General features: G+C 39.2%; 1 protein-coding gene across 4 annotated transcripts in view; it reads left to right on the top strand.

Moving 5' to 3' along the window:
* LOC104604129 (uncharacterized) overlaps positions 1 to 14402 on the top strand; it is a 195640-nt gene that overhangs the window by 62875 nt on the left and 118363 nt on the right. For all 4 annotated transcript variants that reach the window (XM_010268361.3, XM_010268362.3, XM_088899453.1 and 1 more), the window contains exons 33-34: positions 9176 to 9448; positions 10093 to 10767. In XM_010268361.3, the coding sequence (XP_010266663.1) occupies positions 9176 to 9448; positions 10093 to 10767 (948 nt within the window). The remainder of the gene's footprint in view (positions 1 to 9175; positions 9449 to 10092; positions 10768 to 14402) is intronic.

Below are 14402 nucleotides of genomic sequence, written 5' to 3'. Positions count from 1 at the left end.
TGGTGTATTTATGATTCTAAATATTTAAAAGTGAACTCTTAGACCTTGTGTGTAATCAGTTCTGCAGTATGAAGAACAAGTGTTCGATGTAATGACTGAATGATTTCAGCCTTAGTGTGTTGATAGTGAATGGTTCTGCTGTGTGCAGCCCAGGTGTTTGATGTGATGACTGAGTGATTTCAGCCTTAGTGTGTGGTGTGTAATGTGCATTTGAAGAAGTTGGAGTTGGTGGTGTTATAAGTGAGATAAGTCTTGTGAAAGAGTGTGAGGTTGTGTTGTATATTTGAAGGTGAAATAATTAAGATGGCTTCATTTGAAAATGGGAATGACAACAAAACAGGTGTCATGCTTTCTCCAGACTATCTAGTGTTCAAATGACATTCATCAAGTTGAATGGTGATAATTATGTACCATGGGCAAAATCTGTGGAGGTGTTCTTGAAGGCCAAGTGGAAGGTAAAACATGTCTGAGAGGAGAAACCTCCCTCTGATTCCCCTGGGTTCAGTGACTGGGAACAAGAAGATGCACAGATAATGACATGGCTCTAGAACAACATGGAGCCAAAGATTAGTGTGAACTTCATGTTCCTAGATACAACTAAGGAAATCTGGGATCATGTTAAGAGGCTGTAATCTGGACAAGACAATACAACTAGGGTGTATCAGTTGTACCAAGAGTACTTCAATTTGAAGCAAGGGAGTCAAAGCTTAGAAGAGTACTATGCAAGTTTGAGGAACATCTGTAATGAGCTCAATGTGTATCACCCTCTAACATTAGATGTTCAGATCCAACAACAGCAACGTGAGCAGCTTGATGTGACAAGGTTTCTTGTGGGTTTGAAGGTTGAGTATGAGCCTGTCAGAGCACAAATATTGGGGGGGTCTGCTCTCCCCTCTTTTGAAGAAGTTTTTGCTCGTCTTAAGAGGACATCCATTGAGTCGGTAGAACATTCTTCTCTCTCTGACAGATCTTGTTTGATAGTGACTAAAGGGGGTGGTCGTGGACTTGCTGCCAGGTTCCCACTTGCAGATTGGCCCTTCTGGTGCTTCTTATCTTTTCTCAATGCAGCTGGTTTCAGATGAGGATAGAGATCCCAACAGGTCTCTTTCACATGCTTTTCTCCCCCACATTGAGTACACTTGAGGTGTCTCTTGTCAGAGAACTTGTTCCCCCTTTGATTTGTAGAAATTAGGGCTGAATGTACTATAGACTGTTTAGCTAGTTTAGTCTGAGCATCAACTTGCATCTCTTTTCTTCTCACCTCTTCATTTCTCACAAGGTAGTAGACATGATGTAAGTCGGGCATCTCATCTCTTCCCAGAATTTGGGACCTTATGTTCTCATATATTGGATCTAGGCCAGCCAACAATTTGAATGCTCTACCCTCTTCAACTTGTTTGTCATGTTTCTCTTTGTCTCTGGCATTCTCCCAGTCAATGATGAGGTGGTGATCCAGCTCGTCCCATAGTCCTTTTAATGTAGCAAAGTATGTTGCAACAGTCATATCTCCTTGCCTCAGGGCAGCAATATCTTGATTCAGTCTATAGATTCGGCCATTATTTTTTTTTCTGCCCATAGGTCTTAGACACCTTTTCCCATATCTTGGCAGCTGTGGAGAAGTGTTGAACGGTCCTAGCTACCCTTGGAGTCATTGAAGCTAGTAGCCAGGACATGACTGTAGCATTCTCTCTTCTTCAAATAGCATATTCAGCACTCCCTATTTCGGGTTCTTTCTTCTGCTCGTCCAAGTAGCCGGTAAGATCCCGGGATGTGATAAAGAGCATGGCTGAAACAGACCATTCCCTAAAGTTGTATTCGTTTAGCAACACATTTGTTATCTGTAGGCTGTGCGGATTTGGGTTCTCCAGATTAGGGGACCTCCCACTTGCCCTAACATCTCTAGAAGACACTTCCCCGGACCTGGAAGACATCTTCTCCGACTTGCAAGATTACCAAAAACTGTCACATAAGTTATATGAAACCACTTCAGACTTACGGAGCTTGCAGCACTGTGAAATCAAACCGGAGGGTCCGTAACAGGGATGAAATACCAAGTTCCACTCTGCTGTACTGCTCTAACTACTGCTGTTGCAAGCTGCCACCAAACTGCTGAAGCACCGAACTGAAACTCTTCTGCTGTGTTTAGCCACTGTTGCCGCAGCCTGGACCTTGCTGTTGTGGCTTCTACCACGCGCTAACCACTGCTATCGCAGGCTGAACCCTCACCCACGAACTGTTCTAGGACTGCTGAGATCAATCCTCTCTTTCAGATCAATCCTCTCTACACAGATCTCACTTGGCCGAATGGCTACAACTTGCTGTGTGTGTCTCTAAGGGCATCAGCTACTGGGACTAACTCCCCTTGGGCCCTACAACCAAGGGAAACCCTAGATATAGGTTCTGCTGGGTTCTACTACCAGACTTAGGGTTTCTTTGCAGTACCAAGATAGATAGATAGAGAGAGAGAGAGAGAGAGAGAGGTGTGAGGCAGCTGCTGTAACCTGGCGAGTTTTAGTGCTCTGATATCATGTTTGCCGAACTGAACCTGTCAAGTGAGCAGAGAAGAAGAAGAGGAAGAGAAGAGGAGAAAGGAAGAAATGTTCGAATGGGCACTGTTCATCAGCCGGTATTGTTCACTTATATAATAACAGTACGTAAAGTTACATAAAAGGACCAGGATGCCCCTGATTAGTGATGGGACACCCAGTCAAATAAGACACTAAATAAAAATAGGCCCAGTAACTAAGGCCCATTAACTAAAGACTTAATACCCAACCCAGACAAGAGGATAACAAAATATCAGCCAGACCAACATTTCATATTTTAGATTCTGTATATGGTTGGTTTTTATAACCTTGTAAATGCTAGAATTTTTCTGGTAAAACAAAATTTGTCAGGAAGTATTTTTTTACAATGAAATTATATTCTTCCCGGAGGATAAAAGTAAGGAAATTGTCTGAGGATAAAAGTTTGTTATATCAGTATTAATTACAATTTTCTATTAGAACTAAATGCTGATCTCGAGTGGGTTAGAAGGTTTGCAAATGGGTTAGCTGATTCCCTTGCTAAACAAGGGGAGGAAAGGGATGACTTTTTGGTCACCGAGTTGTTCTGCTCTCTCTCTTATAATTAATTTATTCAATAAAATTTTTGCTGATTAAAAAAATTGCAATATGCCATTAAGATACATTGCTAAAACCAAAAATGGATATTGTGTAATTGTTCATGCATTATAAAGTAGCTACTTCCCCACCATGTAATGCTAGTACTGGTGTAGTAAGCATGCTGAAAGGTTTTTGTATGATCAGGTATCTTTAAAATGTCCATAAACTTCCTAATATTTCCATGCCATATTTCCATTTCCATGGGTACCGATGCAAAATATTGCTGAAATCAACAAAATCCCTAATAAAAGCTACTGGTTCTGTGTGTAGTACAAGACAGTATTATATGCAAGTTGGTGATAATATTTTTGATATGTGGACAGTGTTATGATGACATAATGGACATAGTAGAAATTGTTGATAGCAGTTTTAGATGAATTCCTTGTGAAGAAGTGAAGAAGAAAATGAAAAGTTTCAGCAGTAGAGAAGAAGAGAGGAGAAGAAAAGGTGAGTGGGAAGCTGCCCAGAATTGAATTTTTTCTTGCCGCCAACCCCTCTTTGTATTGTATACTTGAATTAAAATAATGAGAGATTACAAGAATGCCCTTAGTAGGGCGGCTACTTAAGTAGATAAACAGTCACAACTTAAAAAACATAAACTGATGGGCCTACAGCCCAATAACTTCCTAACTTAACAACTTAAAACTAAAAGATAAATAACTGGGCCCAATAACAAGAAATCAGCCCAACTCAACACTCCCCCTCAAGTTGGGAGTAGATGTTACACATTCCCAACTTGCGTAGATCGTGTTCCAGTTTGTTTCTTGCAACACCTTTTGTGAGAACATCATCTAGTTGCAATCCAGAAGCAATGTATGGAAGACAAACTTCCACTGAAGTCACCCTTTCTCTTATGAAATGTTTATCCACTTCAATGTGCTTTGTCCTGTCATGCTGAACTGGGTTATGGGCAATGTTAATTGCTGCCTGATTATCACAATACAACATCATAGGTTCTTCTGCCTATACACCAATCTCTGCTAACACGGAACGGATCCAGAGAAGTTCTGAAACTCCATGTGCCATGGCCCTGTATTCAGCTTCTGCACTTGATCTTGCCACCATTGTCTGTTTCTTACTTTTCCATGAGACAAGATTACCCCCAACAAGGGTGCAGACTCTTGAAGTAGATCTCTTGTCATCAAGGCATCCTGCCCAATCAGCATCTGTATAAGCCTCTAGCTTCAACTGTCCATGGTCAGCAAATAGTATGCTTCTGCCTGGGTGTCCCTTCAGATAAACAAGAATTCTGTCAACAACCTCCTAATGCTGGACGCGCGGGGCATGCATGTATTGACTCACCACACTCATTGCATAGGAAATATCTGGTCTTGTCATACACAAATATAGCAAACGCCCCACAAGTTTGTGTCTGTTAGAATTAGCCGAATAAGGGTAGATTAGTCAACTCACCTTGGTTAAGTTATGAGCTTATGTGGTAGTCTTATTAGAGGTTCTCTGTCCCATACTTAAGTAGGGGCAGTTTAGTCCTTGTACATTTAATTAGAAGCCTAATCACTATTAAGAGGTCGACTGATAGGGTTTAGCTATCAGGTTCGATAGTTCTTTCATCTTCTTCTTCTTCTCTTCTTCTTCTTCTCCTTCTCTTTCTTCTTCTCCTTACTGGTTCGGACTACTGTAGCTACAGTAGAAACATGGTATCAAAGCGTGACAACTTCAGTTCGTGACAACTTCAGTTCGTGCTTCAGTTCTCTCCTTTTCTTCTCTGGGCTGTCAATGGAGAAAAGTGGTTCATCCCAGGCCTGAAACATCACAACTCTTCTTTTTTCTGGTGCATAGAACCTCCTTTCCTAAGAAAACAACTTCAGCAATGAATGGTTGGCTGAAGCTCTCAAACGAAGGTTGGTTATCTCTCCTCTGTGTGCTGTTGGTATTTCTGGGTTGAAAATATTCAAGAACTTGAGAGGACTGATACTGTAGGTGGCCGAATGGTGCAAGGTGTAATGCAATGGTACTAGTTGAGTTTTTGTTGGTCTTGTGGTGCCCTCTTAAAAGCGTTAAAGCAGGTTTGTATTGTGTGTGACAGCTATGGCTGTGTGGTGGTGCTTGTGATGCACAAACTCTGTTGAGTAGTTGTAAGAGAGCTTGCATGTGGTTAGTAAGTGCTGAATTAATGTCGGTGTAGTCTGTGTTTTTTTTTTTGTGAAATCAGTAGTGGTGTGGATAAGAACAAAGGCGTGTGTATCTATCATTGTGTTTAGGGACTGCTGTAGGTTCTGGAACATCAAACTCTTGACAGCAGCACTTAGTTGGTGATTGGGAACAGGAGGATGCTGAAATCATGACATGGCTATGGAACAGTATGGAACCCAAAATAAGTGCCAATTTCATGTTCTTAGATACAACTAAGGACATATGGGAACATGCCAAGAAGTATTCTGGGCAAGATAATACTACAAGGGTATATCAACTCTATCAGGAGTACTTTGGTCTGCAACAAGGAAATAAAACCCTAGAGAGTACTATACCAGTATGAAGAACCTCAGAAATGAACTCAATGTCTATCATCCTCTCACTCCAGATGTTAAGATTCAGGAACAACAGAGGGAACCATCATCTCCTTGAAACAGCTCGGTCTATTCTTCATCATATGAGTGTTCCTAAACGGTTTTGGAGTGATGCTGTACTTACTGCGTGTTTCCTCATTAATCGGATGCCCTCCTTTATTCTTCATGGTCGGTCTCCCTTCTCTATCTTGTTCCCCACCTTGTCTCCCTTTCCATTAACACCTCGTATCTTTGGCTGTATGTGCTTTGTTCACAATCTGAGTCCTGGAATAGACAAGTTGGATGCACGCTCCATTAAGTGTGTCTTTCTTGGCTACTCTCGGACTCAAAAAGGGTACAAGTGTTACAATCCCATTATTCGGAAGTGCTATGTCTGTCCTGATGTCACATTTTTTGAGTCTGTTCCCTTCTTCTCAGGAACTGAAGCATCTTTGTCTCCACCTTTACTTCCTCTTCCTCTTTCGGTCAGTGATCCCGTTCCGGGTGTTCTTGTTGGAGTTGACTCGTCACCTCATCCAGTGCAGATCCCTACTGAACGACCACCAATTTGGCAAGTGTATACTCGTCGAACGACACCGGCCCCTCCTCCAGCTTCTTCCTTGTCCGCGGATCCTATCGTTGCTCCTGTTGCTGAACCTTCAGGACTTGACCTACCCATTGCCTTACGGAAAGGTAAACGTAGTTCTACTCTTCATCCCATTTCCAATTTTGTTTCAGTATCTTGCCTTTCCGCCTCACATCGCCAGTTTGTTTCACTATTGTCATCTATTTCCATACCTAACAATGTCCAAGAGGCTCTTAGTTCACCTGGGTGGAGGCAGGCAATGGAGGAGGAACTCTCTGCTCTTCAACATACTCACACGTTTGGAGCTCACTACTCTTCCTCCTGGTAAGCATGTTGTGGGTTGTAAATGGGTGTATACTGTTAAATACTTGCCAGATGGTAGTGTGGAGCGTCTGAAAGCCAGACTTGTTGCTAAAGGGTATGCATAGTTGTATGGAGTGGACTATATGGAGACCTTCTCTCCAGTGGCTAAGATTAGCTCTGTCCGTGTGTTAATTTCCCTGGCAGTTATGATTGGCCCTTATTTCAACTTGACATAAAAAATGCCTTCCTTCATGGCGACCTTATAGAGGAGGTATATATGGAGCAACCACCTGGGTTTATTGCTCAGGGGGAGGCTGGTAAGTGTGCAGATTGGGCGGGCTCTGTGTCTGATAGAAGATCTACTACAGGTTACTGCACATTTCTTGGAGGAAATCTTGTGACGTGGAAGAGTAAAAAGCAGACGTGTGGCTAGAAGCAGTGCTGAAGCCGAGTACAGTGCCATGGCACACACTACATGTGAATTAGTGTGGTTGAGGAATCTCCTACAAGAAATCGGGTTCCACATGGATAAACCTATGAAGTTGTACTGTGACAATCAAGCTGCGCTCCATATCTCATCCAACCCTGTTTTTCATGAGAGAACAAAGCACATAGAGATTGATTGCCACTTTGTGAGGGAGAAGGTTCTTACTGGAGAGATAAGCACAGAACATGTAAGCTCAGGTGATCAATGGGCAGATTTGTTTACAAATGCCTTAAGCTCAGGGAGAGTGAACTATATATGTAACAAGCTGGGATTATATGACATATATTCTCCATGTAAGCTCAAGTGATCAGTGGGCAGATTTGTTTACAAATGCCTTAAGCTCAGGGAGAGTGAACTATATATGTAACAAGCTGGGATTATATGACATATATTCTCCAGCTTGAGGGGGAGTGTTAGAGTTAGCCGAATAAGGGTAGATTAGTCAACTCACCTTGGTTAAGTTATGAGCTTATGTGGCAGTCTTATTAGAGGTTCTCTGTCCCATACTTAAGTAGGGGCAGTTTAGTCCTTGTACATTTAATTAGAAGCCTAATCACTATTAAGAGGTCGACTGATAGGGTTTAGCTATCAGGTTCAACAGTTCTTTCATCTTCTTCTTCTTCTCCTTTTCTTTCTTCTTCTCCTTACTTGTTTGGACTACTGTAGCTACCGTAGAAACATGATCAATAGGAGTACTGGCAGCCTTTGTTCCAAGCTTTCCTGTTTTTTGTAGAAGATCCAGAGCATACTTCCTATGAGAAATAAAGATTCCATGTTTTGATCTTGCAACTTAAATGCCCAAGAGGTACCTAAGCTCCCCACAACAATATCATCCACATAGGTCAATCTCACCTAAGATTCCATGTTTTGTCAATTTCACTTAGGTCATTTCCTGTGACAACAATATCATCCACATAAACAATTAGCACTAACACCAAGGATCCTCTCCGCTTCACAAAAAATGTATGATCTGATTAAGTTTGTGTGTAGCCAAAAGCAATCAATGCCTTATTGAACCTGTCAAACCTTGTTCTGGGAGATTGATAAAGTGTCTTCTTAAGTCTACATACCTTCCCTTTTTCAACATCACTGTGGAAACCAACAGGGAGATCCATATACACTTCTTGCAAATCTCCATTTAGGAAAGCATTTTTCACATCAAGTTGAAATAGGGGCCATGAGTGTGGCAGCAAGAGAGAGAAGTATCCGAACAGAAGTCATCTTTGCAACTGGTGCAAAGGTCTCTAAGTAATCAATGCCATAGGTTTGTGTTAGGAACTGCCTAACTCAGGGACTCTTTCGAGGGAGCCTGCCTCCAGAATGAGAGAGAGAGAGAGAGAGAGGTTGTATTCCCAATTCAATAATCGATTCTGTTATAACACTGCTGTTACAATTCTGTTATACCAGCCTCTCCACTTGTCCAGTCCACTTGTCTAGTTTGTTATTTAGTTTGTTCTAGTGGTTAGCTGTTAGTTTTATTCTTTAAAGGCTGACGTGGCCTTTTGTTGTACACTTATATTCCCTTTATTTGTGTCTCAACAGTTTGTGTGTACCCTTTTGCAACCAGTCTGGCCTTATACCTTTCTATACTTCCATTTCCCTTATATTTAACTGTGCTGAACAGTCGCAACTTAAAAACATTAACTAATGGGCCTAAAGCCCAATGACTTCCTATCTTAACAACTTAAAATTAAAAGATAAATAACTGGGCTCAATAAGAAGAAATCGGCCCAACTCTACAGACATAATTATGATTTTAGCCAGATCAAATTTCTTTTTCAAACGTGAAGGTAAAGCTTAGTTTTTGTTGTATAATTAATTAATTGGTTGATCTATTTTAATCTTTTGTACTGTCTATGAGTTTAAATTTTTCTTGAACTCACTCCATGTAGTTTTGATGATTTGAAACAAGATAATTTAGAATGGTCTATCTATGCATCTTTTATCATTGCATAAAATAGGATTTTATATTTTTTTCATATTTCACAATGTTTTGACCGTATCTATATTTTTTGCAATATTTCCATATGGCATTTCTTATAGTATTTGCTGTTAGTTTATTTATTTATTTATTTTTTCAGTGGGCTCAAGTTCTTGGAATGATTCTTTTTGATCAATCATTTAACAGGTTGGTTTATTACATCTATTGATGTCTAATAAGGAGTATCATGTTATTCTTGATTGTGCAATCATGAATATGTCTGAAGAGCCAAGACTACCACCTAGCTTTCGCAAAATGTCAGATACAACAGATACAATTCGCATGTTGACTGACAAGGTGAATATAAATAGCCAGAACTTACTGTCACGTACTGTTACTATAATGGCGGTTGAAGTCAACTATGCCTTACTGGACTTGTGCAATGGCATTGATGAAGAGTCACCTCTAGCTCGTGTTGCTGTAAGTACTTCTGTTTTTTTCTGCATCATTGAATTGTCATTTTTGTATCAGTCCCCTGATACATGTTGTTTTATTTTAATTATGAAATTTATTAGGAAAAAGGGGATGCGTACAATAAGTATGCAAGCTAGAGCCACCTATGTGCCATCTACTACACTGAAAGAACAAAGCACCGATCAAACACCTTTCACCCCCTACTCTGTTTTCCCCTACAATATATAGATTTTGAAATAGCTTTCTCAAGCTTCCTCTTACTCCTCCTATGGGTATTAGAAACTGGAAAGTAACAAAAAGGTTTCCTGTTAGCATTACCCGCAATTAGTCCTCTCATATTCTTTTCCTCCATCTTCTTGATTCTCATTGGTAAATGCCTAATAACTGTTGCTAAAGAGCAGGTGTAATGGCTTTTTGCTTGCACTTTACAGTATACCACCTGTTCTATAGGAAGGGTTTAGCAATGTGGTGCCCTTCATCCATCATTACCTCCTTTTCTTCTGCATCCCCCTCTTTATATACTCTTGCTTTGGAAAAAGCACCATTGGTTCTTATACCTTTCATTGTATTTCAAACTTATTCTTCAAAAGTTCCATCCTTTCTCTGATGTGAATTCCTATATTTCTGATGTATTTCTTATACTTCTGCAGCTGGAAGGGCTTTGGGTATCTTATCGGACGACTTCACTGTCTGAAACAGATATTTATATAACTATCCCTTTATTCTCTATTCTGGACATTCGCCCTGATACGAAGTCTGAAATGCGCCTGATGCTGGGATCCTCCTCAGATGTACTCAGACAAAGTTCTGCTGGAAATGTTCCTGTTTCTTTGAACAAAAGTGAAAATGTGAGGATGGACCCTGAAGCTTCCCATGATATGGATGTTCCTATTTCAACTATGCTATTGATGGACTACAGACTACGCTCATCTTCTTGCTCACTTGTTGTTCGCATCCAGCAGCTTCGTGTACTTGTTATTTTAGATTTTCTTCTCGCAGTGGTTGAATTTTTTGTGCCATCTTTGGGAGCAATAACTGGTAGGGAGGAAACTTTGGATCCCAACAATGATCCATTAACTAGAAATAACAGCATCATACTCTCATCACCTCTTTACAAGCAGAAAGATGATGTGGTCCATCTATCTCCATGTAAGCAGTTAATAGCTGATGCTGTAGGGGTTGATGAATACATATATGATGGTTGTGGAGGGACAATCTGTTTGAGTGAAGAAATTGATCTGAAAGAAATATCATCTTCAAGATTACATCCTATCATTGTTATTGGACATGGCAAAAAGTTGCGTTTCATGAATGTAAAAATTGAGGTATGTATGCTCCCTTTTGATTTATATATCCCTTTGCATACTACCAAGTTCATCTTTAATTGCCTACTCTTTTCCTGGTGTCAAGATCTATTGGGCATGATAAAGGGTGTTTGGACGATGGCATAATAGCATTTGTATTATGCCATACAATTAGAAAAAATGGTCTCTTTTCCTACACATATATGTCGAGGACAATGTAGGTTATCCAGTTGATATATTAAGTTGGAAAATAGGTTTAGCTCCTGAACTGCCAGTGGCATGATATTGTTCAGGTATCTTCATCACTATTCAAGAGGAGATACAAAAAGTCTGTAGTAATTTCTGTAGTATTATTATAATGATTTATGATTCTTTATTGACATTATATGTATTCCCAGCTTTCTCACTTTTATATGGTGTGCATGATTTCCACTGGAGAAAATGGACAAATGAGAGGATGACAAATGCAATATATACTTTTTCTATGAAAAGAATCTTTAAGATATATTGAAATAAAATATGCACCTATTTGTGAAGGTGGATCCTTGGGTTTATGTCTATCTGAAGTCTCACCTTGGATAAATTAACATTGATAAATGCTTGTAAAAAAATCAGTCCTGGTAAGCATTTAATTTAATTAGAATGAACTCATGCAGATGTGCATTTTAGGAATAATTGTTAGAAATGTAATCCATGTAATAGTTGAAAACAAATATACATACATACATAATTTAATGGTATATCTATATATATACATGTAATATTTGATGTTCACAAAATTTCTAATATTTCCAGTACATATTTCAATTTCCATTGGTACCTACACGAAATATTGTTGGAATGAACGTATTCCCCAATAAAATCTATGGGTGCTATGTGGAGTACAAAAGATAGTATCATCACATAAGTTGGTGACAATGTTTTAGTATGTGGAGTAGCAATGTTATTGGCGACCTCATGGACATGATTATCACTTTGAGCCAACTACAAATTCTTTTTAAACATGATGTTATTGAATCTTGGCTTTTATTGTATAATAAATTATTTAGTTGATCTATTATGATTTTAAAATTTGGTTAAACTCTCTGTATCATGTAGTTTTGATTATTTCTTTTCTGAAGATAAAATAGAACAAATTTTATTAAATCCTTGCAAACCAGCAAAAAACAAGAAAAGCCAAACTGCAACACTAAGGCAAAATCCCAGACCCTACAAACCAATATCATCACCCGCCAGAAACCCACACCTACCACCGAATCCCACCAGGACTCCCACTCAAAAACTCTTTTTATCAGCTTTTTGAGAACAATCTTCTAGTCACCTTCTCTTTGATCGTTTGTGTTTTTTGACGAGCTTATTAAGCCCAATGCTATGTAAACCTCCTTTTAACCGTGCAAGGACTTTTGAAACTGGAACTTCCTGCTGATTTTTTTTTCTATTATTTTGAGTTTTGAATCTCCTAGCTGTATTAAATGTTTTCACGTCTTCTTCCAGACTCCCCTCCGGCTTTTGACCCCTATCGGAAATCACCATCCCCTCAGATAAACATCTTGGTTCTTGAAAACATTCCCGCCATCTCCAGCCACCCCGTCATGTCCAACAATCACTTCCTTTTCAGAACAAGATAATAATTTATAAGGGTCTATCTATGCATCTTTTGTCATTACATAAATAGCATTCTATATTTTTGCATATTATTTGGATTGCTGATATTTCCACTAACACCAACATTGAGCAGAGTGGAGTGGCTAAAGAGGATCGTGTAACCCCATTTAGTTGTTCAAGGCTTAGGGGTGGAAATTGGGCAGGTTGGCTTTTGGTGGAGCTTCAACCCAAACTATCTAACCTGCTAACCTCTTAATGACCCATTTAAATAAAATTAAATGAGTTTGGTTCATCCCAAAAACATGATGAATAAGTGAATTGAGTTTATTTGAGTTATTAGAGCTTATGATAAGAGTGGTGAGTTATTCTCATGCCCCATACTATCTTCTGTGCCCATCAAAGATGTTCATAAAACAATGCTAAATGACTTGACTTGATCTTGATACATTTTCCTTATGTTTGTTTTAAAAAATTAAAATTTCTTGTTTCATGTATCTTCCTTTGGTTTTTGACCATCTCTGATTACTCTCACATTTAGTCATCTTCATAGATAATCATTACTTATCATCTTATCAAATTTCATTCCAAAATTCCATCTAAAACCCTAATTTCTTGAATTTTGGTCGTTTCTCCCACAAAGGGAATTTTAATCCTTTTGTAGAAATTTCAAATATGGCCATAAAATTTCATTCAAAAAATTGCATCCCTATACTTACATTTTGGATTTTAATTCACAGAATCCTTCAGAAAACTTATAATTATTAGAGTTTTAGCCTGGAACCATTATTACTCTGATCAATTCATATGTTTATTGCTAGAATCATCATTAAATCCTTATCCCATAGTTCATTTGTTACTAGTCAGTCTGCATCATCCCCGACTAGATTTGAGAAAATTGAATTTGCTTGTTACATGGATTTGGTCATTGATAAAGTTCAGACCTGCACTAGAATTCAATAAGAAATAACAGTAGCAAAACGCTAAAAAGGATAGAGAGAGAAGAAGATGAAAAAATTGGTTCGAATTAGAGAGAGAATTCTATTCTCCTTAGTTGGCCAGATTGTAGTTATACTTTTCTAATGAATAACAAAAGGTCTGTTGTGCCCCTGCTTAAGTATGGGACACATCACTTAAATTAAACATGACACCTCACACAAACATAAACAAATTGACAAAATTACCCCTATACAGTCGACACTAACATTCCCCCTCAAGCTGGTGAGTATATATCATATAGTCCTGGATTGTTACATATGTAGGCCACTCTTACCCGACTCAACCCTTTGGTGTACAAGTCTGCCCATTGATTTCCTGTGTTAACACATGCAGTGGCTATCACTCCACTAAGCACTTTCTCCCTCGCAAAGTGACAACCAACTTCTCTATGTTTTGTTCTCTCATGAAAAACTGGATTTGAAGAGGTGTGGACTGCAGCTTGGTTGTCACATTTAAGCTTCATGCGAGTGTCAATTGAGTACCCCATCTCCTATAGAGGATTTCTCAACCACACTAGCTCACAAGTTGTTTGTGCCATGTATTCAGCTTTTGCATTACTTCTTGCCACCATTGTCTGTTTATTAGTTTTTCATGTCATCAAATTAGCCCCAGGAAAGGTACACTAACCTGTAGTGGACCTTCTATCAGATACAAAACCATCCCAATCAGCATCGGTGTATCATTCTATTTCAAGATTTCCTCCACTTTTGTATAACAAGCCATGACCAGGAACCCTTCAAATACCTTACAATCCTTAGAGCTGCACCCCAATGTGGAACCCGAGGATTTTGCATTAACTGACTCACCACACTAACTGCATATGAAATATCTGGCCGAGTAATGGTTAGGTAGTTTAGTTTGCCTACCAACCGCTTGTACCTTCCAGGATCTTCAAACTCCTCACCCACATCACTACTCAACTTGGTATTTGGTTCCATAGGTGTTTCAGCCAGTTTATCACCTAGCAATCCTGTTTCCTACAACAAATCAAGAACATATTTCCTCTAACACAAATTACTACCGTGCTTAGACATTGCTACTTTTATCCCCAAGAA

This window comes from Nelumbo nucifera, chromosome 2 (assembly GCF_055504915.1).
Source record: "Nelumbo nucifera cultivar China Antique chromosome 2, China Antique-T2T, whole genome shotgun sequence".
NCBI lineage: Eukaryota > Viridiplantae > Streptophyta > Magnoliopsida > Proteales > Nelumbonaceae > Nelumbo > Nelumbo nucifera.
Note: the sequence above shows the minus strand (reverse complement) of the source record. Positions and strands in the feature narration are given on the sequence as shown.